The sequence below is a fragment of the Sus scrofa genome, chromosome 15 (genome assembly GCF_054392235.1).
Source record: "Sus scrofa isolate SSC_HxYL_T2T_F1_AM1 chromosome 15, Sscrofa_HxYL_maternal_Yorkshire_Landrace_v2.0, whole genome shotgun sequence".
Classification (NCBI taxonomy): Eukaryota; Metazoa; Chordata; class Mammalia; order Artiodactyla; family Suidae; genus Sus; species Sus scrofa.
In genome coordinates, this window is record NC_139397.1 from 14,590,157 (window position 1) to 14,614,888 (window position 24,732).

Sequence of the window (24,732 nt, forward strand, 5' to 3'; positions counted from 1 at the left end):
CATGTAATAATCAGCGTGGGAGTGACAGGAATTTGCTTTAACTGGCTTTTCTTTTCTTTGACAGAAAAGATACAAAGAAAACTATGAAAAGACAAAGGCAAAGAGCATAAATTACTGCGAGACCCCCAAATTTAAGCTAGATACGGTTCTGCATAACTTCAGTAGTGATGTAAGCAACCCCTGGTCATTCCCTCTGTTAAAGCAAGGACCCATCATTTAGCCGATAAACACATGAAATATGTTTTTGTCTTTCAGACTAAATATAAAGATTCCTACTTGAAGAATATTTTGGGACATTATGTAGGCAGCTTTGAGGATCCGTATCATACACACTGCATGAAAGTCGCAGCTGAAAACAGTGATGTAAGTTCTGAGGCAATCGTTTGACTTTCCAAATAATACATTTTTAAGGCATGAATGCAGTGGTTACATCCTTATGTCTGATTTCTTTTCCTCATAGAAAAACTACAAAGCAGAATATGAAGAGGACAGAGGCAAAGGTTTCTTCCCCCAGACCATAACTCAAGAATATGAAGCAATCAAGAAATTAGACCAGTGTAAAGACGTAAGTCGGTGGTGTAAACTGTGAACGTTACCAACTTCCATTGCATCTAGTGGTCAAGATATTTTTAAATGGAGTTCCCATTGTGGCACAGTGGAAACAAATGCAACTAGTATCCATGAGGATGCGGGTTGGATCCCTGGCCTTGCTCAGTAGGTTAAGGATCCAGTGTTGCTGTGAGCTGTGGTGTAGGTCACAGACGTGGCTCGGATCCCACGTTGCTGTGGTGTAGGCTGGTGGCTACAGCTCTGATTTGACCCATAGCTTGGGAACTTCCATATGTTGCAGGTGCAGTCCTAAAAGGCAAAAAAAAAAAATTATGTTTAAAATTGTGACAAATGCAAGGAGATTATGAGAAACAATTTATTTTGTAGTAGGTATATTATTTTCTCCTATTATTACCTATACATTTCAAGCACTAATTCTAGTTCATTTTCCCAAAGAAAATAAATCAAGAATCTGAAGATATGGGAACGTTTCTATATGGATGTAAAATCATCTCTCAAAGAGATTGTAGTCTATTTAGGAAAAAAATGTGTTTTCTTTACTATAAGTTTCTTTTCTTTTGGAGGATGGAGTTCGGCTTGCTTGGCCTATAAGCCAACTTGAATTTGACAAGTGATACTACTAAACCTGATTCTTTTCCCCCACAGCACACCTACAAAGTCCACCCAGATAAGACAAAATTCACTCAAGTTACCGACTCTCCTGTTCTGGTACAAGCCCAAGTCAATTCCAAACAGTTGAGTGATGTAAGTTCCCCTAAGTATCCAGAAATCCAGTTATGATGGATAGCATGTCATAACTCTACACATGAAGTCCAGTGACTTGTCATATTTATTAAAAAAGGCTATGTAAGTGGTAACAAGTTTAACTTGTATATATATATATATTTTTTTTCCCCCACTGTACAGCAAGGGGGTCAGGTTATCCTTACATGTATACATTACAATTACATTTTTTCCCCCACCCTTTGTTCTGTTGCAACATGAGTATCTAGACAAAGTTCTCAATGCTATTCAGCAGGATCTCCTTGTAAATCTATTCTAAGTTGTGTCTGATAAGCCCAAGCTCCCCATCCCTCCCACTCCCTCCCCCTCCCATCAGGCAACCACAAGTCTCTTCTCTACTTGTATATATTTCTAATCGCTTAAAATCCTTTCCTATTTAGTTACCTTGCATCTAATTGGGTGGATAACAGTTATAGTGAAGAGTTCTGTAGAGGAAACTCCCACAGCTTAATGCGCTGGAAAGAACACGAGTTTTTGGGTCAGACGAAATTGGTTTCGAATTCCACCTTTGTCATTTATGACCTGGAGTCCTAAGCAAGTTGTCTAACTTATTCTTACCTCATAGTCCTTTTATAATTTGTGGTTGTTTTAAAGATTAAGTGAAAGGAGATATGTGTGTAGTGCACAACCTGGCCCAGAGCAGATATTCAATACATGGGGCTTTTCTCTCTCACACACGTGGAGTCTTTGAGATACACTTTATATTATGAGTTTTAAGTGTGACCTTCCAAACTTGTGTTGAACTAAAAATGACAAAATTAACCTTGGTAGATTTATGGCCATTAGTGAAGGCTTCAGTTAGAGAATCCACAAGCCATTATGTATATGAGGGGACATAACTAGGTTTGTTAGAAAAGACTCTCCAGTGAGTGAGCATTGACAAAAGAAAGGGAGAAAGCCTGCCACTCTCAGAACCTAGAGGACACTTGTGATATACGAGGAGGGGGACCTCCATGTGTGAAAGTGCCACCTCCTTCTGTTAGAGTCCTACCATGGTGACAGATGTGATCATGGCTGTCACCTAGCCACCACACGTGTGTCGGTAATGGGGTTGGGGAGTTCCCGTCGAGGCTCAGTGGTAATGAACCTGACTAGTGTCCATGAGGATGTGGGTTTGATCCCTGGCCTTGATCAGTGGGTGAAGGATCCTGCGTTGCCATTAGCTGTGGTGTAGGTCACAGATGCAGCTTGGATCCCCCGTTGCTGTGGCTGTGGTTTAGGCTGGCGGCTACAGCTCCAATTCAACTCCTAGCCTGGGAGTTTTCATATACTACAGGTGCAGCTCTAAAGAGAAAAAAAAAAAAAATGCAGTGTGGCTCACCCTAGCTCTGGATTTCTCTTTTGATCTTAACTCTGTCAGTTACTGTTTAACAATGCATCTTTACATTTTATCTTGTGAAATGTACCACACAAGATTTTTTTTTTCTTTTTTGTATTTTGGAACAATTTTACTTTTGATTTGAGAGCTAATTGGCTCATTCTCTCTTTCTCAGCTAAATTACAAAGCAAAACATGAAAATGAAAAGTTCAAGTGCCATATACCTCCAGATACTCCTGCATTTATCCAGCACAAAGTCAACGCCTATAACCTGAGTGATGTGAGTCCCTTGTGTATTGTGCCAAGTGATATATACTGATGCCTGGGCTTGTAGTTTTGAATTGCTTCATTGAATAAATACTTCATTGTTAAAGATGGGAATAACAGTTAACATTTGTATTGTGTTCCTATGCCTCTGCCAGGGTAACTTTGAACATACCTGCAGAAATCTTGTAAACAGCTTCATGCAATAACCAACCTTCAAAATACTACCATTCTTGAGTATTTAATTGCAAATTTTAATTTTAGCTCTTTTAGCCATATATCCTTTTATGATATACTGTAGTTTTATTTTAGGACCTGATGTTTTAAGATACAATTTCATTTCATTTATTCCCCAGACCTATAATGTCTCATGGCACACAGAAGATACTTATTTCTACATGTAAGAGAACTTGCACTAATGAAGATATAGGGTATTCAAAAGGCATAAGGCTGGATATCCATTGCTATCTTTCATTTCCAAATTTAATTGTAAAGAAAAGTCAAATTACCCTTGAGGATTTAAATTTCTTCAACGATTCTATAAATAAGTACTAAGATTATCCGGCATCAATGAGTACTGTAATGATTTGTGAAATAAGCTTTCCAGAGGACTTGAGATCAAATAAGAATGATGCCTTTATATAATAAAAAGTAAGTTAACTATAGAATATTTGTGCCATTCTATAAAATATTCAGAGTTAGGAATCAAACATTAGTATAATAACTAGAATTAAGTCCATATAGTGAAATATTCTCATGGAGAGTAGAGAAGCCTAATCTTGGAGAATTGGAAGATTCATCTTGAGAATCATTTAAAATATGCACCATTTATTAAACAATGAAAATGGTCTATTTTATATCAAGACAAAGTATTGGGTTACCCTTTAGACTGTAAATTGTGACAACATGCATATCACTTATGCCCATTCCTCTGCTGAACTTTCCTTGTCCAGAATGTTTATAAGCATGACTGGGAGAAGACCAAAGCTAAGAAGTTTGACATTAAGGTGGACGCCATTCCCCTGCTAGCAGCCAAAGCCAACACCAAGAACACCAGCGATGTGAGTATGGCATGGGCGCCTGGGCAGGGCGGCCTCAGCAGTGCTTCCTGATGAGTGGGATGTGGCACATGCGGTGTCTTTGCAGGTGATGTACAAGAAAGACTATGAGAAAAGCAAAGGGAAGATGATTGGAGCCCTCAGCATCAACGATGATCCCAAAATGTTGCACTCTTTGAAGACGGCCAAAAACCAGAGTGATGTGAGTGCTTCTGTGAATCTGTCTTATTTTCAGATGTGGCTGTACTTACTATTTAATATAAGCGCTGATGGGATGTTAGCTTAAATGAAATCGCAGATTCAGGATGACAGGTCAAACATTTTCAACCGGTGGTAATGGATGATTAACGTCCTCATTCTTATGATGTCCCTGTACTCTGAGACCAGAGAATATTGTAAAGCCTCCCTTAATTCCTTAATGTCTTCTGTTTTATTAGGGGGGAAATTACACTAGCAATATCCTTTTCTTTATTGTTTTTTCTAGAAATGGTCTCAATATCTCAGTATGTCTAAATACCTATTCGTTCCATGCTATGACCTGACTTAAGGTACTTTACAAAAATATATACAGAAAGGACCTCCTGTTGTGGCTCAGCAGGTTAAGAACAAGAGTAGTATCCATGGCCTCACACGGTGGGTTCAATCCCTGGCCTTGCATAGTGGATTAAGGATCTGGCATTGCAGTGAGCTGTGGCGTAGGTCACAGACACAGCTCGGATCTGGCATTGCTGTGGCTGTGGTGTAGGCTGGCAGCTGTAGCTCCGATTTGACTCCTAGCCTGGGATCTTCCTTATGCCACAGATGTGGGCCTAAAAAGAGATAGGTAGATAGATAGATGATAGATAAATAAACACCAAAAAATTAATTTAAAAAATACATACGGAAAAGTAAAAGACAGATTTCCCTGATGGCTCTGTGAGTTAAGTACCTGGTGTTTTCACTGCTGTAGCTCTGGTTACTGCTGTGTTGTGGGTTTGATCCCTGACCCAGAAACTTCTGCATGCCATGAGTGCAGCCAAAAAAAAAAAAAAAAAAAAAGAGAGAGAGAAAAGTAAAAGGCAAGAAGTGAGAAAACCAGGTTATAGACAAATAAAGTAGGAAAAATTCAAGGAAGCATAAGTATTTTAAGAATTTTATAAGATATTGATCTCATGTTAAAGACCTTAAAATATACTTCGAATTTCTTTATGAAAGAATTAAAAGAGAATATGAAGAACTACATGATACACACAACAACACAGAAGAACTTCTTTTTATGTATTATTGTTATAAAGTAAAACATTAGGTCTTATTGATAAAAGCCAGCTTCCAGAGGTGCTGTTCAATGTGTTTTCACTAAGTGTTGAGCCGAATGCTTTTCTACAGCAGGTGCCCAGGTATCTAGGCTCCACCTCATACCTTTACATTCTTTCACACCAACTCTTAAATCATTTTTTTCAAACACATTGAAATGGAAAAATTATTTTAAATCAGGAAATTGCATAGACAGCATCGGTTTATTTATTAGTTTATTTATTACTAATTTATTCCTGCTGATCAATATTAGGATAAATAATGTGAACATTTTATGATTATTAGCAGACTAGATCACATAAGACTTGATTCTCTACCATATTCATTCTGCTTTTTTTTTTAAATTTTTTTTTTAGGGCTGCACTCACGGCATATGGAAATTCCCAGGCTTAGGGGTCGAATTGGAGCTGCAGCTGCCAGCCTACACCACAGCCACAGCAATGCCAGATCTGAGCTGCGTCTGCGACCTCCACAGCAGCTCATGGCAACACTGGATCCTTAATCCACTGAGCAGGGCTAGGGATTGAACTCTGGTCTTTATGGATCCTAGTCAAGTTCGTTACCACTGAGCCGCAATGGAAACTCCTTCATTCTGCTTTTTCACTTTGTGCAAAATAAATGCTGAAGAAATATAAAAATTACCTTTTCAATCAAAAGTATAGGAATCACGTGAATGGCTTCTATTCCATGCGATATATTCTTCTTTTATTTACTTATTTTGTTTAATTTTCTTTTTCTTTTGACAGAGATTATACAAGGAAAACTATGAGAAGACAAAAGCAAAGAGCATGAATTACTGTGAGACCCCTAAGTATCAACTTGATACTCTGCTGAAGAACTTCAGTGAGGTTCGAAAGGCCACAGTTACCTCTGGGGTTTGAAGGATTTCCTACTCTTGGAGAAGTAACTGTCAATTTGAGTTGCATGTGTTTTCTTTTTCAGGCTAAATATAAAGACTCATATGTACAGAATGTCTTGGGACACTATATAGGCAGCTTTGAAGACCCATACCAACTACACTGCATGAAAGTTTCAGCTCAAAATAGTGACGTAAGTTTAAACATTGTTCATGTTTCTCAGTGACATTGTTTGGGGGGGCGATAGCAATCATGATCTATTTATGTTCCTTCTCATGACAGAAAAATTATAAAGCAGAATATGAAGAAGATAAAGGGAAATGTTATTTCCCTCAGACGATAACACAAGAATACGAAGCAATCAAGAAGCTAGACCAGTGTAAAGATGTAAGTCAGCCACCATGAATTCTTGAGATTGGATTTAGGATTCTTGTGCCATCTAGTGGTAACTTTAGCAGGAATTTAAATGCTAGCAATTTCATGGTTAGAAGACATTAAATTTTAAATTTTATTTTTGGGGTAGAATTGGGGAACACAAAAATTCCTGTGAAGAAACCTGTTTGTTACAAAATAATTTCAGGTTTTGTAAATTTTTATTTCCATTAGTTTATATATGCATGGCTTTGAAGGGAAAGAGAGGACATTTGTGAGTGATAGGTGTATATTCATTTAGCACATTTAATGATGGGCTCGCAGGTGCCAAACACTGTCCTTGAAATAATAGGGGACAAGTTGGGCTACCTCTCGTAGAGCGTGCCTTTGAGAGGAAGAGACAGACAATAAACAAAGAACACAGTAACAGGAAAGATATCAGACAATGATCAGGAAACTAATGTAGAACGTGCTACTGAACTGAAATAGGATGATGTGGGAGAGAGAGACTGGATGGGTACCATAGATTGGGTGGTCGAGGAAAGTCTAAGGCACAAATGTGCAGCCATGTCAAGTTCGAGGGAAGAGTAGCTGGAAGAATAGCCTGAGGAGAGAAAAGCTCAGTAGATAAGGACTTGAAACATACTGGGAATGGGGACAATAGTAAAAGGTAAAATGGTAGCAGATGAAGGAAGGGGGTGGATTCTGTAGAGTAAGGCTGGTAAGCCAAGGTACACTTGAGATTGAATCTCGGTCCAGTGGAGAGCCATTGTAGGGCTTCAGCAGTGGGGAAAGTTAATCTGGTTGCTGGTTGCAGGGAGATGAGTTTAGAGGCAGCCTCTGGGGAGAGAGACGGAGAAAGAAAGGAGGAAGTGACAACGTATCAACTAGGTTTTCAGGAACAAAACAAACTATTATTGGCTGGGGACTTTTACTTGTTGTTGTGTATATGAACAAGAAAATAAAGACACAGTATAAAATTTCATTAATAGGCATATTCTTTTCTAGCACACCTACAAAGTTCATCCAGATAAGACCAAATTCACAGCCGTCACTGATACTCCTGTACTATTGCAAGCCCAGCTCAACACAAAACAGCTGAGTGATGTAAGTGCCCTGATTAATGAAAGTGTGGGTGACCCAGAATGCTTTGCTTCTTTGAGACATAAGCAGTTTACATATTTCACCTTCATGGGCTCACCTACCATTCTGATAATGTCACTTTTCAAGATTTATTCAATAGAATGCAAATGAAGCTGCTAGATTGAATTGTAGCCTCAGGAAAAATGGAGCTAGGCAATAATAAAAATAACATAATTCTTCAATAACTCATTGATTTTTAGTGGGGATTTGCTCATTAGGATCTGTCACACACCAAAAATAATGCATCCTAAAACTTCATGGCAGCTTAAATAACAGCAGCAAAATCATCCACTTAGGTAGGCAACAAGGCAAACTTTTCCCATTCCTGAGTTTACTAACAAAGACTTTACAAAAAGAAAAAGAGCACAGAAACAAAGATGTCAGGAAATAATAAGATAGCTAATATAAGATGATGCTAGAGAATCAAAGTCAGATGATGTGCGAAAGAGTGGCTGGCCGGGCACTTCGGATTAAATGGTCAAAGAAGTTCTGAAGTAGAATGGTCCAGTCCAGCAGCCATCTTCTCAAATATTCAAGTGCGTGTGGGTCACCCAGTCACGCTGTTAAAATGCAGGTTCTGATTTAGGTCTGGAGGGACCAATATTCTAAGAGGCTCCCAGGTGACACTGATGCTGCTGATTGGTAGACCCCACTTTGAGTAGCCAGGTGCAAGCACAGCTGAATCCGGAGAAGCGTGTGCTTCTCAAGACAAGAAAATCAAATATTCCATTTACGCCACTACAGAATATATTTTAGTAATACCATTTAGCTCGTGTGTAGTTGGTAAAGATGGGAATAGCATCAGTGTAATCTAATAGACATATTGGTTCATATGCAACTTTTTCCAGCATGTTAATATTTTGTGCACCAATAAAGAATAGCTAAACACTGACATCACTGCCCCTACTGAATGTGGCAAGCTGCAGGGAAATACAGTGCTGTAAATGGTGCCCAGGCCCGATGTGCTCATCTCATTGGCCCGGTGAGGTCATGGGCTCTGTCTCGGAGGAGCTGAAAGCCACAGTTCTCAGTCTTGTGCATTTGCCTTTAACTCAAAATTCAACAGCCTCTTTCCCTCTTGACACTCTTGCTTCTACCTAACGTCATCTTCCAAAAATTTCAAAGAGAAATTCTATATTTTTATATGTTTAGTACAGATTTATGTATCTTTTTAACTGGCCTAGCATTTCGTTTAGAATTATGATTATTTTTGTCAGTGATCTGATTACATACATTTTGAGTGTTCCTGCTCTTCAAGGCACACCTTAGAGGACAACGAAATTCCTTTGTATACACTGTGACAGCATTTACAGAATGATGATCCAGAGCTGGTTTGTACCACAGTCCAAGAAAGAGGAAGTGAGAATCTGGGCCCTGTGTTGGAACCTGGGATTCCAACTGGATTGACTATTCTTTGAGGCATCTATCTCTCTATCTGTCTTTCTCTCTTTCTTTCTTTCTCTTTCTCTGTCTCTTTCTACCTTTCTCTCCCCTCCCTCCCTTCCCCCTTTCTTCCTTCCTTCCCTCCCTCCTTTCCTCCTTCCCTCCTTCATTTCTTGAGACATTTTTGTGAAAAGAGTAGTAATAACAGTTATACACATTCTTCAATGTAAACTCAAGGAAGTTCCTACTCTTAACTGCTATCCTTTACTATTTTTTAGCTGAATTACAAGGCAAAACATGAAGGTGAAAAGTTCAAGTGCAACATACCTGCAGATGCTCCGCAGTTTATACAACACAGAGTCAATGCCTATAACCTGAGTGACGTGAGTAGCGCAGAACCCCCTGGTGGTGCATGCATGGAGAGTAGATATTGTGGGTGCTTAAGAAGACCAGATTAGGAGTAATGCAAATGAACAGCTGTGGAGGTGGTTACCAGAGTGTTAAATGGAGTTTTGAGGCCTAAGTGCTCTTAAGGCTCTCAGGTAGCCATCAGATTTCATTTCCCACAGTCTCTGTCTCTGTCAGAAACGTTCTCTCAATCACCCCACCACCCTCCCAATCCCTAAAGTTTTACAAGATCTCTCATATGTAGCCTCTTACATTTTACAACTTCTTCTCCAAGTGGTTGTCATTTTTATTATTCTTTATACATCAAGATAGCAAAGTCTTGAGAAAATCCACAGGACACTGGAAAGAGTATTTTATACTTATTTTGTATTTGGAGGGGAGAAACCAGATGAGAGAAAAGTCAATAACCATACTGTTATTTGGCAAATATAGTATTTAAAAGTGAAATAAATCTCTATATACAAATTTTCAAGCTATTTTAAAATTTTTACTGGGTTAATCTATGTTAGATGTTGTTCTTACAATTCCTATGTTGAACTTTTCCTTGTCCAGAATGTTTATAAACATGACTGGGAGAAGACCAAAGCTAAGAAGTTTGACATTAAGGTGGACGCCATTCCCCTGCTAGCAGCCAAAGCCAACACCAAGAACACCAGCGATGTGAGTATGGCATGGGCACCTGGGCAGGGCGGCCTCAGCAATGCTTCCTGATGAGTGGGATGTGGCACATGCGGTGTCTTTGCAGGTGATGTACAAGAAAGACTATGAGAAAAGCAAAGGGAAGATGATTGGAGCCCTCAGCATCAACGATGATCCCAAAATGTTGCACTCTTTGAAGACGGCCAAAAACCAGAGTGATGTGAGTGCTTCTGTGAATTTTGTCTTATTTTCAAGATTGTATCCAGTTAACATGGCCGAGGACTTGATGTACAAGGGTTCCCCATCCGTCAGCTCTCCCAGCCTCACAACAACAAGCTGCTGAGGAGAACTTTAAAGGAGAATAACTCCTCAGGTTCTTATACCTCTCATGTTTGAGGAGAGAAATGAATGTTTGTACTTGATCTCCATTTCACTTTGAAAAACCTAGGTGCTCATATTTAGTCGAATATTGACTATAATTCTCAACACCTTTGGAAAGCATCAAGATGTTTTCAAAAATTCCTAATTGAAAAATAACTTTTAAAATGATCATTTAAAAAATGTTTTTGGAGATCCCATTGTGGCTCAGTGGGTTAAGAACCTGACTAGTATCCATGAGGATGTGCGTTCAATCTCTGGCCTCGCTCAGTGGGTTAAGGATCCAGTGTTGCCATGAGTTGTGGTGTAGGTCATAGACGAGGCTCAGATCTCACATTGCTGTGGCTGTGTTGTAGGCCAGCAGCTGCAGGCACCTCTGATTCAACCCCTAGCCTGGGAACTTGCATATGCCAGAGGTGCAACCCTAAAAAGACAAAAAAAAAAAAATGTTTTGAATGAAAATCATGAGTCAGATAAAAATCTTAGTATAGCTAGCATGACTCTTTATCAACTTTAGTAGTTAGGATTGGCCTAGGTCTAAGACAAATATTCCATTAATTATAGGCCCTTTTGAGAATCTGATAAAAGATTTGGGAGTTCCTGTCGTGGCGCAGTGGTTAATGAATCCGACTAGGAACCATGAGGTTGCGGGTTCGGTCCCTGCCCTTGCTCAGTGGGTTAACGATCCGGCGTTGCCGTGAGCTGTGGTGTAGGTTGCAGACGCGGCTCGGATCCCGCGTTGCTGTGGCTCTGGCGTAGGCCGGTGGCTACAGCTCCGATTCAACCCCTAGCCTGGGAACCTCCATATGCCGCGGGAGCGGCCCAAGAAATAGCAACAACAACAACAACAAAAGACAAAAAAAAAAAAAAAAAAAAAAAAAAAGATTTGAACCATCCCTTTAGAAAAGTGGACTTTTCTTTTCCCATGCCTTTTTTCCTGACTTTCAGAGAATTCATGGGTTCCCTAAGGATTGTGGCCATCCATCATCTTCCAGTGAAAATTCTTACCACAGAGAGACAAATATCTACTATTGTGAATTGCAATATAAATGTATTTTAAATGTTTAGATAATCACTTAAGAGTGGTAAGAATGTTCAACATAGCTTGCAAATATTAGTTTTTCATGGTAAAAGAGAAGAGTATTTGTACAGTCATTTTGTATTTATTATATAGTCACATCACACTTTAAACATCTTATCCAGTAACTTTCTCTAGTAAGTTCACACTGAGTTAGATACAATGTGCTTATATTCAGCCAGTATAGAGTGCTCACATAGGTAATACCATCTTGTTCACCAGTTCCTTATCTCTTCTCAAGAAAGTTATAGCTCCCCTTTAATATTAGCATAGGTATGCTTATCTTTGGTCTTTACCCTACCATAGAAACTGTTCAAATGCTAAGTACATAATAAGTGCTCAATAAATACTTGTTAATTTATTGATGTTGGCAACCAAAAGAGATAGTCAGTGATGAGTCATTCTCACATAATATTTGGGCTAAATGCTAAGCTGCAGATATAAAACATACATAGCTTTTAGAAAGAATCTTTTAAATGCCATTTGGGACTAAACACCATGGTACCAAAAAACCAATGAGTCAATGAAGAAATCAAAGAAGAAATCAGAAAATGCCTCAAGACGGATGAAAATGGAAAGACAACACTGCAACACCTAAGGAATACAGCAAAAGAAGTTCTAAGAGGGACATTTACAGCAATACTGGCCTTCCTCAAGAAACAAGAAAAATCTCAAATAACCCAATCTACACCTAAAGGAATTAGAAAAGGGAGAATATACAAAACCCAAAGTCAGCAGAAGGAAGGAAATAATAAAGATTAGAGAGGAAATAAATAAAATACAAATTTATAGAGACAATAGAAAAGATCAGTGAAACAGAACTGTTGTTTTTCTTTTGAAAAGATTTTAAAAATTGATAAACTTTGAGCCAGGCTCACTAAGAAAAGAGAGAGGAAACAAAATAAAAAATGAAGGAGGAGAAATAATAACCAATATGACAGATACAAAAAATCATAGCAATACTATAAACAATATGCTAACAAATGGACAACCTAGAAGAAATGCACAAATTTCTGGAAACTACTTGCCAAAATGGAATCAAGAAGAAGCAGACAGTTTGAGCAGACTCATAACTAGTAGTGAAATTCAATATGCATTAAAAAAACTGGCAAACAAAAGTCCAGAATCAGACAACTTTATAGGTGAATTCTACCAAGCATATAAAGAGATAATACCTGTCCTTCTCAAACTATTCCAAAAAATTGAAGAATAGGGAACACTCTCAAATTCATTCTATGATGCCACTATTACCCTGACATCAAAACCAGAAAAAAGACACTTAAAAAAAAGAAAAAAATTACAGACCAATATCTTTGAGTATTGATGCAAAAATCCTCAACAAGATATTAACAAACTGAATCCAGCAGTATATAAAAAGGATCATATGCCATGATGAGGTTGGATTTATTCCAGTGAGGCAGGGTGGTTCAATATTTGTAAATCAATGAATATGATTCATCACATTAACAAAAGGAAGGATAAAAATCATATGATGATCTCAACAGATATAGAAAAAGCATTTGACCAAATTCAATATCCATTCATGATAAAAATTCTCATCAAAGTAGGCATAGAGGGAACAAATCTCAACATACTAAAGACCATTTATGACAAACACACAGCTAACAACATATTCAACAATGAAAAGGTGAAAGCCTTTCCTCTAAACTCAGGAACAATATAAGGATGCCTACTCTTGTCACTTCTATTTAAATATTGAAATTCCTAGCCACAGCAACTAAATAAGAAAAACAAAAAGCTTCCAAATTGGAAGGGAAGAAGTAAAACTGTCATTATTTATTGATGACATAATACTTTATATAGCAAGCCCCAAAGCCTCCCACCCAAAAAACTATTAGAACTAATACATGAATTTAGTAAAATTTCAGGATATAAGATTAATATACATAAATCTGTTGGCTTTTATGTATATTAATAATGAACTATAAGAAAATATTTTTTAAAATACCACCTAAAATTGCATCAAGAAGAATAAAATACCTAGGGATAAACTTAACCAAGGACTTGAAAGACCTGTACTCTTAAAAGTAGAAAGCTTTGATGAAGGAAATTGAAGTTGATGTAAAGAAATAGGAAGACATCCAATGCTCTTGAATTAGAAGAATTAATATTGTTAAAATGGCCATACTACCCAAAGCAACCTACAAGATTTAATGCAATCTGTATCAGAATACCCATGGCATTTTTGACAGAACAAATAATCCTAAAATTACATATAGAACCACCAAAGACCCAGAATTGCCAAAGCAATCTTGAAAAGAAAGCTGGAGGGGTAACACCCTCCCTGATTTCAGACTATATTACAAAACAGCATGGCACTGGTACAAAAACAGACACAGAGCTCAATGGAACAAAATAGAGAGCCCAGAAATAAACCCACACACCATTGGTGAATTAGTCTACAACAGAGGAGGCAAAAATACGCAATGCAGAAAAGATAGTATTTTCAATAAGGGCACTGGGAAAACTAGACAGCTGCATATAAAAGAAAAAGGTTAGAACATTTCCTCACACTACATACAAAAATAAACTCAAAATGGACTAAAGACCTACCTGTAAGACCTGAAACCATAAAACTCCTAGAAGAGAACATAGAACAATCCTTAATGTAAATCATAGCAATATTATTTTGGACCTATCTCATAAGGCAAAAAAAAAGCAAAAGTAAACAGGTGGGACCTAATTAAACTTAAAAGCTTTTGCACAGCAAAGGAAATTGTTGACAAAATGAAAAGACAACTTATAAAATAGAAAATATTTGCAAATGATATAACTGATGAGGATTAATATCCAAAATATATAAACAGTTCATATAGCTTCAGTATCAAGAAAACAATCAACCCAATCAAAAAAGGGCAGAAGACTTGAATAGACATTTTCCCAAAGACGGCGTACAGATGGCTAACAGACACATGCAGATATCCTCAACATTGCTAATTATTTCAGAAATGCAAATCAAAACTATCATGAGATATTGCCTCACACCTGTCGGAATCGTCATCATCAAAAAGTCTACAAATAACAAATGTTGGCAAGGGTGTAGAGAAAAGGGACCCCTCATACACTGTTGGTGGGAATATAAATTGGTGCAGTGACTATGGGAAAACAGTATAAAGGCTCCTTAAAAAACTAAAAATAAAGCTACCATATGATCCAACAATCCTATTCATGAGCATATATCCGGAAAAGAAGAAAACTAAGTCGAGACGATACATACATTTATGTGTTCATAGCAGCATTATTTACAATAGCCAAGATATGGAAGCAACCTAAATGTCCATCAACAGATGAATAAAGAAGATATGGTGCATATATACAATGGAATATCACTTAGCCATAAATAAGTATGAAATTCTGCCATTTGCAGCAAATGTGGATGTACCTAGAGAAGATTATGCTTAGTAAAATAAGTCAGACCCAGAAAGGCAGATACAGTTATGATATGACTTATATATGGAATCTAAAAAATGAAACAAATGTACATAGCAAAACAGAAACAGAGATACAGAAAACAAAGTTGTGTAGGGATGCAGGATTAAGAAGTAAAAACTATTGTGTATAAAATAGATAAGTAATTAGAATATATTGTACAGCACAGGGAATTAGAGCCATTGTCTTGTAATAACTTTTAATGGCATATAACCTGTGAAAATATTGCATCACTGTGCTGTCTAACTGAAAGCAATATTGCAAATCAATTATACCTCAATTTAAAAATAAAGAAGCCATTTGGATCTTTGACAACATTTTATATATGCAGGCACGTGTGAGCTGATATGAGCATGAACAAAAGAGTCAAGATAGTTTAGTCAAAAACACTTCCATACATCAACTGCTGTAGCAACATTGCTTTTATCAGTTTCTTTCTTTTTTTTTTTGTCTTTTTAGAGCTGTACCTGCATCATATGGAGGTTCCCAGACTAGGGGTCTAATCGGAGCTGTAGCAGTGACCTATGCCATAGCCATAGCAATGCCAGATCCGAGCCGTGTCTGTGACCTATACTACAGCTCACAGCAACACCAGATCCTTAACCTACTGAGCAAGGCCAGGGATCGAATCCACAACCTCATGGTTTCTAGTTGGATTCATTTCTGCTCTGCCACAGTGGGAACTCCTCAGTTTGTTTTTAATAGACTGTTCAATGTTATTGCATACCATTTGAAGATTTCCATATTGTGTTTTCATAAACCAGGGCCTAGATTTTAATTGTCGTAAATTTATTTAAGTGATAAATTTATCACTTAAGTGTTTAAGTGGTAAATTAAGTGATAAACTTATTCCATGAAATTGACTACTACCCACGCTATATTGGGAGGAAGAGTACATTCCCTAAAAATGCTAAGAGACTGGATTATTTGGAAAAGGAATTTCTGCAGGAGATTTATAATGTACATCTATACTTGCTAGCTTGGATCACTGTTCTTACGCTGATGTGATTATGGGGCGATAATAATGGGCTTAGAATTTTCCTAAAGGTGCTGGGTCAGAATTTTTCTCTCTCTCAATGTAATTGGTGAGCAGATGTGATGAAGCTGGGATTCTGACCTAATTAGCACCCTGTCTAGCATTCTAGAAAATCAGCCAATGAAAGTGCCTTCTGAGGCCCAGTCAGGACATTTGGTTTATGAGAACACTGTGCATAAAGGCCAGAGTTACTTTAATGGCTCACTTTTAAAAACTTTTCTCCTGCGAGGTCTTATAACTGCTGCCATTTGAAGCCTCTTTTATATTGTTACCAAAATTAAATTTGATATGAAAAAACCTCTGGGATTCTTAGTGGGGCTTATCTATTGTCAAAAGTAGAGTCAGGTTGAAAAATGAGTAACTCTTCATTTAAAGGTGACTTTAGAAAAGTCATGAAGTCAAGTGTATAGCTCTATTTATATAAAGTGGTTATTTTACAAAGTCAGAAGTATGAAATAATTACCATCTAATTTTTGACAATTTAAAAAAGTACTTCTTTAGTGGAAAACTCTTCAAAGGTTAGATTACCTTAGTAGAAGTGGCGCTTGTTATTGATCTTTGAAAAACTGTTTTAAAATCAAATAATAGCTAGCTGAAGCAGAAGATGTGACTTATGCCTAATGTCTCTCAGTTTCTCTTTGATCTAAAAAAAGATTTGAGAAGGTCTGTCCATAGATGATTGGGGGACAGGGGTCAGTGATAAGAAAATATGATCATATTTTAGGAAAAAATAACTAATCTGATATATGGGTCTATTTCTCTAACTTATATTTATTGTTTATGAGTGATCTCTCTGCTTTTCTGGAAAGCCATTGAAGATTTGTGCTAATAAATTGTAATGTCCTATTTCCAGCGTGAATATCGTAAAGACTATGAAAAGTCCAAAACTATCTACACGGCACCTCTTGACATGCTCCAAGTCACTCAAGCTAAGAAATCTCAGGCAATTGCCAGCGACGTGGACTATAAGCACCTCTTACACAACTATAGCTACCCGCCTGATAGCATCAACGTGGACCTCGCCAAGAAGGCTTATGCGCTGCAGAGCGATGTGAGTAACCAGATTTTCTCTATTCCTTCTTTTTAAGGTAGAAACTGGAAAACCTTTCTAAGTAGAGCGATTCTCTGAGCATCCCAATGGTTTTTTCATAGCAAATTTAATTTTGGTAACAAGATAAAAGAGGCAGTAGTTTTGGCAATTCTCAGAAGTATCTGTATTGTCTTCTATGTGTGGCAAGTATGTAACAGGAAAATGATCTTTGGGGTTCCCACTGTGACTCGGGAAATGAATCTGACCAGTATCCATGAAGATGTGGGTTTGATCTCTGGCCTTGCTCGCTCAGTGGGGTGGGGATCTGGCATTGCTATAAAGCTGTGGTGTAGGTCCCAGACATGGCTTGGATTCCGTGTTGCTATGGCTATGGTGCATATTTGACCCCTAGCCTGGGAACTTTCATATGCTGCAAGTGCAGCCCTAAAAAGACCAAAAAAGGAAGGAAGAAAATGATCCTTGTGATGCTATGACTGCATACCCTTTATAATGACCACATTCAGCATTATCAATAATTTTTATATAGGTTGTTACCTTGTCTGAAAATATATTATTTATAGCATTCATTTTTATAATAGTTGGATTTTTTTTTTTTTTCTGCTGATCAAAACTTTTTAGACGTTCCCACTGTGGTGTGGTAGGTTAATGAGCTAGCGTATCTCTGTAGAAGCACGGGTTCCATCCCTGGCCTGGTGCAGTGGGTAAAAGATCCAGCATTGCTGCAGCTGTGGTGTAAGTTGAAGTTCCAGCTCAGATTCAATCCCTGGTCTGGGAACTTCCATATGCTGCAAGTGTGGCCAAAAAAAGAAAAACAAAAAATTTTTGAGGCAAATTAATTTGTCTGAGCTACATAATTGAGCATGTTATTCTAACAATTCTGTTTTTTCAAAAATGATAAAGTACATGTAAAGTTTGCCATCTTTGCCAATTTTAAGTGTACAATTCAGTAGCAGTTAATTACATTCACACTGTTATGCAACTGATCTCCAGATCTTTTTCATCTTGCAAAACTGAAACTCTGTGTCCATTAAACAACTCCCCATCTCCTCTTCCCCTCAGCCCCTGTCAACCACTCCTTTGCTTTCTGTCTCTGAGTTGGACTATTCTAAAGACCTCATTTAAATGGAATCATACAGTGTTTGCCTTTTTGTGACTGGTTTAATTTCACTTTGCACAATGTCCTCAAGATTCATCCACATTGTTGTATGTGTCAATTTCCCTCCTTTTTGAGGCTGAATAATATTCAGTTGCAGGTATATACCACACTTGGTACCTGTTCATCTGTTCTTATGAGAATATACCCAGAAGTAAATGTGCTGGATGATATGGCAGCTCTATTTTTTATTTTTAGAGAAACCACTGTACTATTTTCCAAAGTAGCTATACAGTTTTACATTCTTATCACTAACAGTTCTATTTTATGCATTATTATTTGTTTCATTTTGCTATGTTTCTTTCTCCCAAAGAGATTGTATGATTCTCAAAGCTAGGAAGCAGTGGTTTCTTGATCTTTCATTCCAGTTAAAAGGCCCACACTAAAGAAAAATGATTTAAATTTTGTGTCTAAAGTATATGCTTTAGGTTACACATATAGCCAGGCAACAAGAGTAGCTCATTATTTTAACAGCATCAAGTAACTCCCCCAGATAGGACCAATTCCGATTGATAATTGCTCTCTATAGCATATTAATGAATACAACTATTTTTAAAGTGTGTTGTTAGCCAGTGTAGAAACACTGCTAAGCTGAATGTTTTACATGAAGGGCAATATGTGTAAACAGTTAGTACAAATAACTCCTATCAAGTCTTACCTAATCAGAAAATGAGTAAAATTATCTACCTTCTGTGTGGCCTTCCATCCTAATTTGACCATAGAAACAGAATACTTAGAGTTTTAGCGAGCAGACATCTTAACATTTGATGATCTGATGTAACAATTTCATTTGTTCTTTGAAATATAGCTTTGAATTTAGCATTTTCCAGATTGTAATTATAGTTCCACATACTTTGGGAATAAGATGAAGTAAAACATATGCCAACTACAAAGAGCACCCAAAACCTAAGGGCTGCTAAAAATCTCTCATCAAGGAAATGTTTAAAATAACGTTAATGTCTGGAGCAAAGAAACTGGTCAGAAATTGTAAATATATTCTGTTGAGTAAAATGTTAATGGTGTTATAAATAAGAATGATGCTGAGTAAAAAAATGTAATCTTTCTCTTGGTGTTTTAGGTTGAATACAAAGCTGACTACAACAGCTGGATGAAAGGTTGTGGCTGGATACCTTTTGGGTCCTTGGAAATGGAAAAGGCAAAGCGAGCTTCAGACATTCTGAATGAGGTAAAGCCATCATATTTCTGTGTGTCACACAAACAGATTTGTAAATGCATTTTGTTAAAGCCCCCAAACCGTGGGAAGTGCCTCTTTTACTGCTTTATTCTCTAGTTTTGTTGCTGAGCAAAAAGAAAACTTACCATGTGCATGAATTATCTGGGTAGATGAGCATATACCTCTTGACATCACCAAAGTCCTTTAGAGTATCTATTTCATGATAGAAATATTTTTAACAACTTTATCGAGGTATAATTTGCATACCATAAAATTCACATATTTGAGGTGTACAAGTTAAAAAAAACTTAAAAAATTCCTGTAGGTGTATAGCCATCCCCAGAATTGAATTTTAAGATGCTGCTAGTACCCTGAAAAATTTCCACAAAGAATTCCCACTCCCATTTTCAACCCCAGGCAACCACTGATCTACTTTATGCCTGCTTAATTTTGTCTTTCCTAGAAATTTCTTTTCTATCAGGACTCTTTCACTAAGCGTAATGTTTTTGAGGTTCATCCCCATCTGTACATGTGTCTGTAATATGTTCCTTTTACTAGTGAGTACTATTCTTTTGCATGGCTGTACATTTTGATGTATAGTGGATGGGCCTGTGGATTTTTTCAAAAACTCGGTGATTGGGAATTATGCATGTAATGACTAGTATAGAAATTTTCTTTGAAGTATTATTATACCCTATACTATATTCTTGATAACTTTGAAGTAGTATATAAGTTATTATTCAGTCTAGGAAAAAAACAGTGGTGATCTTGGGACTCTTAAAGCAGTCCCTTCTCTGACAACAGCTGAACCTTCCTACTGCTGTCAGGTGAATCCATCATCCAGGAAGTTTGACAACATAAAAAAGGGTCAGGGGTGCTAAGTGAGGGCTGTCTTCCATACCTATGTTTTTCCTGTTCCTGTTGTTTTGTGCCTTTGTTTGTTTGTGGTGAAAACCACTTTATCTACTAGAGTTCCTTGAGAAAAAGTTCTTCTGGGTTGTGGTTTTCAGAAGTCTGAAGTTGAAAGAAGGCTGTAACTATAAACACAAAAGTGAGATGTATAATAGGCACAAAGGAAGAGAACCAAGAGAAAAATATAGGAATAAGGGTAGCTAGACATTGCCAGCTCCAAATTGAGACATCTTTCCAATGTCTCCTCTCTTGAGCCTCCTCAGCACTTTAGTGATAACTTATGTACTAACCCCATTAAGGCTTGCAAAGCACAGGTCTTCCCTTTCTTATTAATAATCCATAGCTATTGCCCTAGATGCTCAATTTCTCCTCCCTCAATGAGAGAACTTCAGCTGCTGATGGAATGGCAGGGAAAATGACATCCCTGGGAGCTTGTTAGTATCATGCAAATATACTCCAAATGTCCTTGCATGCTTTTCTGTTAATCCTTCAGAAAACTTTCTGATATTTCAAGATTCTGCTGAGCTGACAGTGCCCTCTTTCACATCATAAGTAAGAAATTAAGGGAGTTCTCACTGTGGTGCAGCAGAAAATAATCTGACTAGTATCCATGAGGATGAAGGTTTGATCCCTGGTCTGGCTCAGTGGGTCAAGGATCTGGTGTTGCCGTGAGCTGTGGTGTAGGTCGCAGATGCAGCTCAGATCCTGTGTTGCTGTGGCTGTAGTGTAGGCTGGTAGCTGTAGCTCTAATTTGACCCCTAGCCTCCTGGGAACTTCTATATGCCGCACCTGTAGCCCTAAAAAGAAAGAAATTAAGAGATTAAAGTCCAATTCCTATAAGTTATATTGGTCTGTACAGACCCAAACAATTCAAAATTAAAACAGTTTTTTAAAATGCTGGCTTTTGTATTGTATTCATTTTTTTCCCCAAAGCCAACAAAGAATCTAGTATCTTTACATTTTAAAATCAGGAAAAGTTCCTGTCCCTCCCAAATAAATGTATAGGATTTTGATATATTAGCCTTCAGTGAAAGTAATATTTTTTCTTTTTAATTCATGAAACAGAAAAAATATCGCCAACATCCAGAAACTCTCAAGTTTACTTCAATTGAAGATGCTCCGATTATAGTACAATCAAAAATTAACCAGGCCCAGAGGAGTGATGTAAGTGTGAATTCTCTCTGTGTTTTAATAAATGTTAACTAACACAAATACATTTGTATTCCAGATGTAATGATAACCTGTACTTATTATGCAATCTAAAGAGACTCAGTTATATGAGCAACTGTATAATTTCCAAGCTTTTCATTAAAAAAGCACCCCTCATTCATGTCTTTAGAGGATTCTGTATATTGTTTTGACTGACCTTTCAGTGATTGGATATTTCTTTCCAAGGAAAAGGTAAGAGGGGCTTCTCATGGTGATCAGAAACACAAACCTGTTTCTAGGAAAGATCAGGAAAGTGAATATAGGTACTACATCATATGGAGGGGTTCTATTTTAAGTCAGAGCTAAGGCAGAAATGGTGTTTAGCAAAAACTACCCTAAGTCTCTTTCTTTGCATACAAAGTATAATATAGGTAGTTGGTTGGTTCTACACTATTAATGTTTCCTATGCTCAGGAAAGTGTCTGTAGGACACCACTGTCCATGTCACCTCCCTGGGCTCTTAGGTAGGGCCCACTACCTAAGTCCAGAGGTTATTAATTCATACCAAGGAACTTTGCCAAGGCTGAACCAGTGCTAAGATGAGACCTTGAGCAACTTCATAAAAAACCTTAAATTCTGGAGTTCCCATCATGGCTCAGTGGTTAGTGAAAACAACTAGGATCCATGAGGACATGGGTTCAATCCCTGGCCTTGCTCAGTGGGTTAAGGATCCAGCATTGCTGTGAGTTGTGGTGTAGGTCACAGTCCTGGCTCAGATCCCAAGTTGTTGTGGCTGTGGCATAGGCCTGTAGCTGTAGCTCTGAGTAGACCTCTAGCCTGGGAACCTCCATATGCTGCATGTATATGGCCCTAAAAAAGACAAAAGACAAAAACAAAAAACAAAATATTAACTGCCTACAGATATGTTCAGTTGGCTATGGAGATGGCACAGAGAGTGTCTTTCATTAAAAAAAAAAAAAAAAAAGCAGAACCCTCTGTGTGTTGTCATCTGCTCTGAAATTGTTCTCCTGTGCCGTGCAGTTAAACACTTTTCCCTACTTCTTTGTTTGTTTGTTTATACACTTTTTTTTCTCTTTCAGATTGCCTACAAAGCCAAAGGAGAGGAAATTATCCACAAGTACAGCCTGCCGGCGGACCTGCCCCAATTCATTCAGGCGAAAGTGAATGCCTACAATATCAGTGAGGTGTGTGTGGGGGCTCGGCTGCTCATTGAGGGTTAGCCTTTTCTATGTGCAGGCTCAGTTAACTTCGAATAACATTTTTCTTTCAGAGTATGTACAAAGCAGACTTGAAAGATCTGAGCAAGAAGGGATATGACCTGAGAACCGATGCAATTCCTATCAAAGCTGCCAAAGCTGCCAGGCAGGCGGCAAGTGACGTAAGTCAAGCTGGTGGTCGCCTGTGTGTGACCTGTGGGGGTGTGGGCTTGTTATACAAGTCACCACCTCTGCTTGTCCTTGACGGGAAGCAAGCCAGGCTGAAATTATTTTGAAAGGAAAGTTGCCTAAACAGATCTGAAATTCTCTTGGGGATAAGGATTTGTATAACCTTTATTGATCTGTTCTAATCAAGCCCCCTCATTTACAATTCTCATCTATATTTCTGCACAAATTCACCCTATTCCTCTACAAAAAAAAAAGTTTCTTGCTATTTAAGTCATAATGACCTTCTGACAGTAAACTTTTATCTCAAAACTTGCTTAATTCCATGAATTCCCTCTTCCCCTTACCTCTCTTTTTACTTCATTGCTTCCTCCGACTGATAAATGGGCTTGGTGTCAGAGCCCCAGATAATTACATTAGGTTCCATTAAAGTTAAGATTTTTGTTTCTTTTCCTGTTTTACTTCAACTCAGAGTGAATTGAAGTCACTTTGCTCTTTGAGATTTAAATAAAAGAGACTCAATCCCCCCACTCCTCCCCAAGCTGTCCTACAGGAATTGGAGGCCCTTCCCATGATTGCTGCAGGTCTCTAAGTTTTCTGTTTTTCTGACCACCTCTGGCTCCTGGTTTGCACATGTTGGTTTTGCTCTGACTCACCTTGGCTCTCCCCCACCTGGATTTACTTCTCTTTCTGCTCTACATGGTCCAGAGATGGAGTACAGCCCCTTCCTTCTGATTTCCCTCCAAATCCCCAGCACACCTTTACTGTTGGTTTGAAATGAGTTTGACATTGCAAGAATGTAAATATGTTAGAGTTGAATACTGAATGTCTGTGTCCCAGAAGCCCTGTTCTCACTGATCCCCTTTGTCTGTGGGTGCTCTCCTCCAGCCACCCTACCCCGACACACACACAAACCTTCCCTCACACCTCTGCTTCTCAGTTTCCTGGACTTCTTCTCAGATCCTCCAAGGAAGCTCAGTTTCCCCACTTTATTATTCAGAGCGAGGTAGAGTTACACGCTACTGCTTCTGGTTCTCCTTTTGAACATACAAAGACTCATACAAAGACTAATGGTATGTCATTATGCCACTGTATCACCACTACTACGGCTAATAAAATAGCCAGCTACTCGGCTTTAGAAGCACAGGACAATTGGTAAAGATTGTGAAATACTTATCTTTTCGTTGGTCTCTATCACTAAGTGGTAAGGAACTTATTTTACTTTGTCATTGACATGAATTATAGTAACATCACGACCCCAACATCTCTTGGGTGGCAGAAGCAACCACAGACAACCAAATGGGCTCTAAACAACATTTCAGTTTTATCAGGCTACATTTCAAATATACACAAGCGAATCTCTCATGTACACAAGCAAAATAATTTGTGGGAAGTTCAGTTGCTTCAAATTGTGGTCTCATTGTTAAATAAAATCTTCACAACTACATTAAAAAACATGCCCACCTTTGTTTCCAATAGGTTCAATACAAAAAAGATTATGAAAAAGCCAAAGGGAAAATGGTTGGCTTCCAAAGTCTCCAAGATGACCCTAAACTGGTTCATTATATGAATGTGGCCAAGATCCAATCAGACCGCGAGTATAAGAAAGACTATGAAAAGACAAAGACAAAATACAACACACCCCATGATATGTTCAATGTTGTGGCAGCTAAGAAAGCTCAGGATGTTGCCAGCAATGTCAACTATAGGCATTCGCTCCATCATTATACCTACCTGCCTGATGCCATGGACCTGGAGTTGTCTAAAAACATGATGCACATACAGAGCGATGTAAGTGACATTTACCTCTCAGGTGCGTGAGAACCTGTATGCGAGAAGCCACTGCCTGGGCACTCATTCT

The 24,732-nt window shown here is 38.0% G+C and overlaps 1 protein-coding gene across 50 annotated transcripts in view; it reads left to right on the forward strand.

Moving 5' to 3' along the window:
- The window catches only part of NEB (nebulin), a 216,065-nt gene that overhangs the window by 27,094 nt on the left and 164,239 nt on the right, over positions 1-24,732 (forward strand). For all 50 annotated transcript variants that reach the window (XM_084998589.1, XM_084998593.1, XM_084998592.1 and 47 more), the window contains exons 14-33: positions 65-169; positions 256-363; positions 461-565; positions 1,216-1,314; positions 2,847-2,951; positions 3,889-3,996; positions 4,082-4,195; positions 6,033-6,134; positions 6,229-6,336; positions 6,426-6,530; positions 7,524-7,622; positions 9,320-9,424; positions 10,002-10,109; positions 10,195-10,308; positions 16,884-17,081; positions 19,313-19,420; positions 21,386-21,484; positions 22,569-22,673; positions 22,760-22,867; positions 24,351-24,662. In XM_084998589.1, the coding sequence (XP_084854715.1) occupies positions 65-169; positions 256-363; positions 461-565; positions 1,216-1,314; positions 2,847-2,951; positions 3,889-3,996; positions 4,082-4,195; positions 6,033-6,134; positions 6,229-6,336; positions 6,426-6,530; positions 7,524-7,622; positions 9,320-9,424; positions 10,002-10,109; positions 10,195-10,308; positions 16,884-17,081; positions 19,313-19,420; positions 21,386-21,484; positions 22,569-22,673; positions 22,760-22,867; positions 24,351-24,662 (2,415 nt within the window). The remainder of the gene's footprint in view (positions 1-64; positions 170-255; positions 364-460; positions 566-1,215; positions 1,315-2,846; positions 2,952-3,888; positions 3,997-4,081; positions 4,196-6,032; positions 6,135-6,228; positions 6,337-6,425; positions 6,531-7,523; positions 7,623-9,319; positions 9,425-10,001; positions 10,110-10,194; positions 10,309-16,883; positions 17,082-19,312; positions 19,421-21,385; positions 21,485-22,568; positions 22,674-22,759; positions 22,868-24,350; positions 24,663-24,732) is intronic.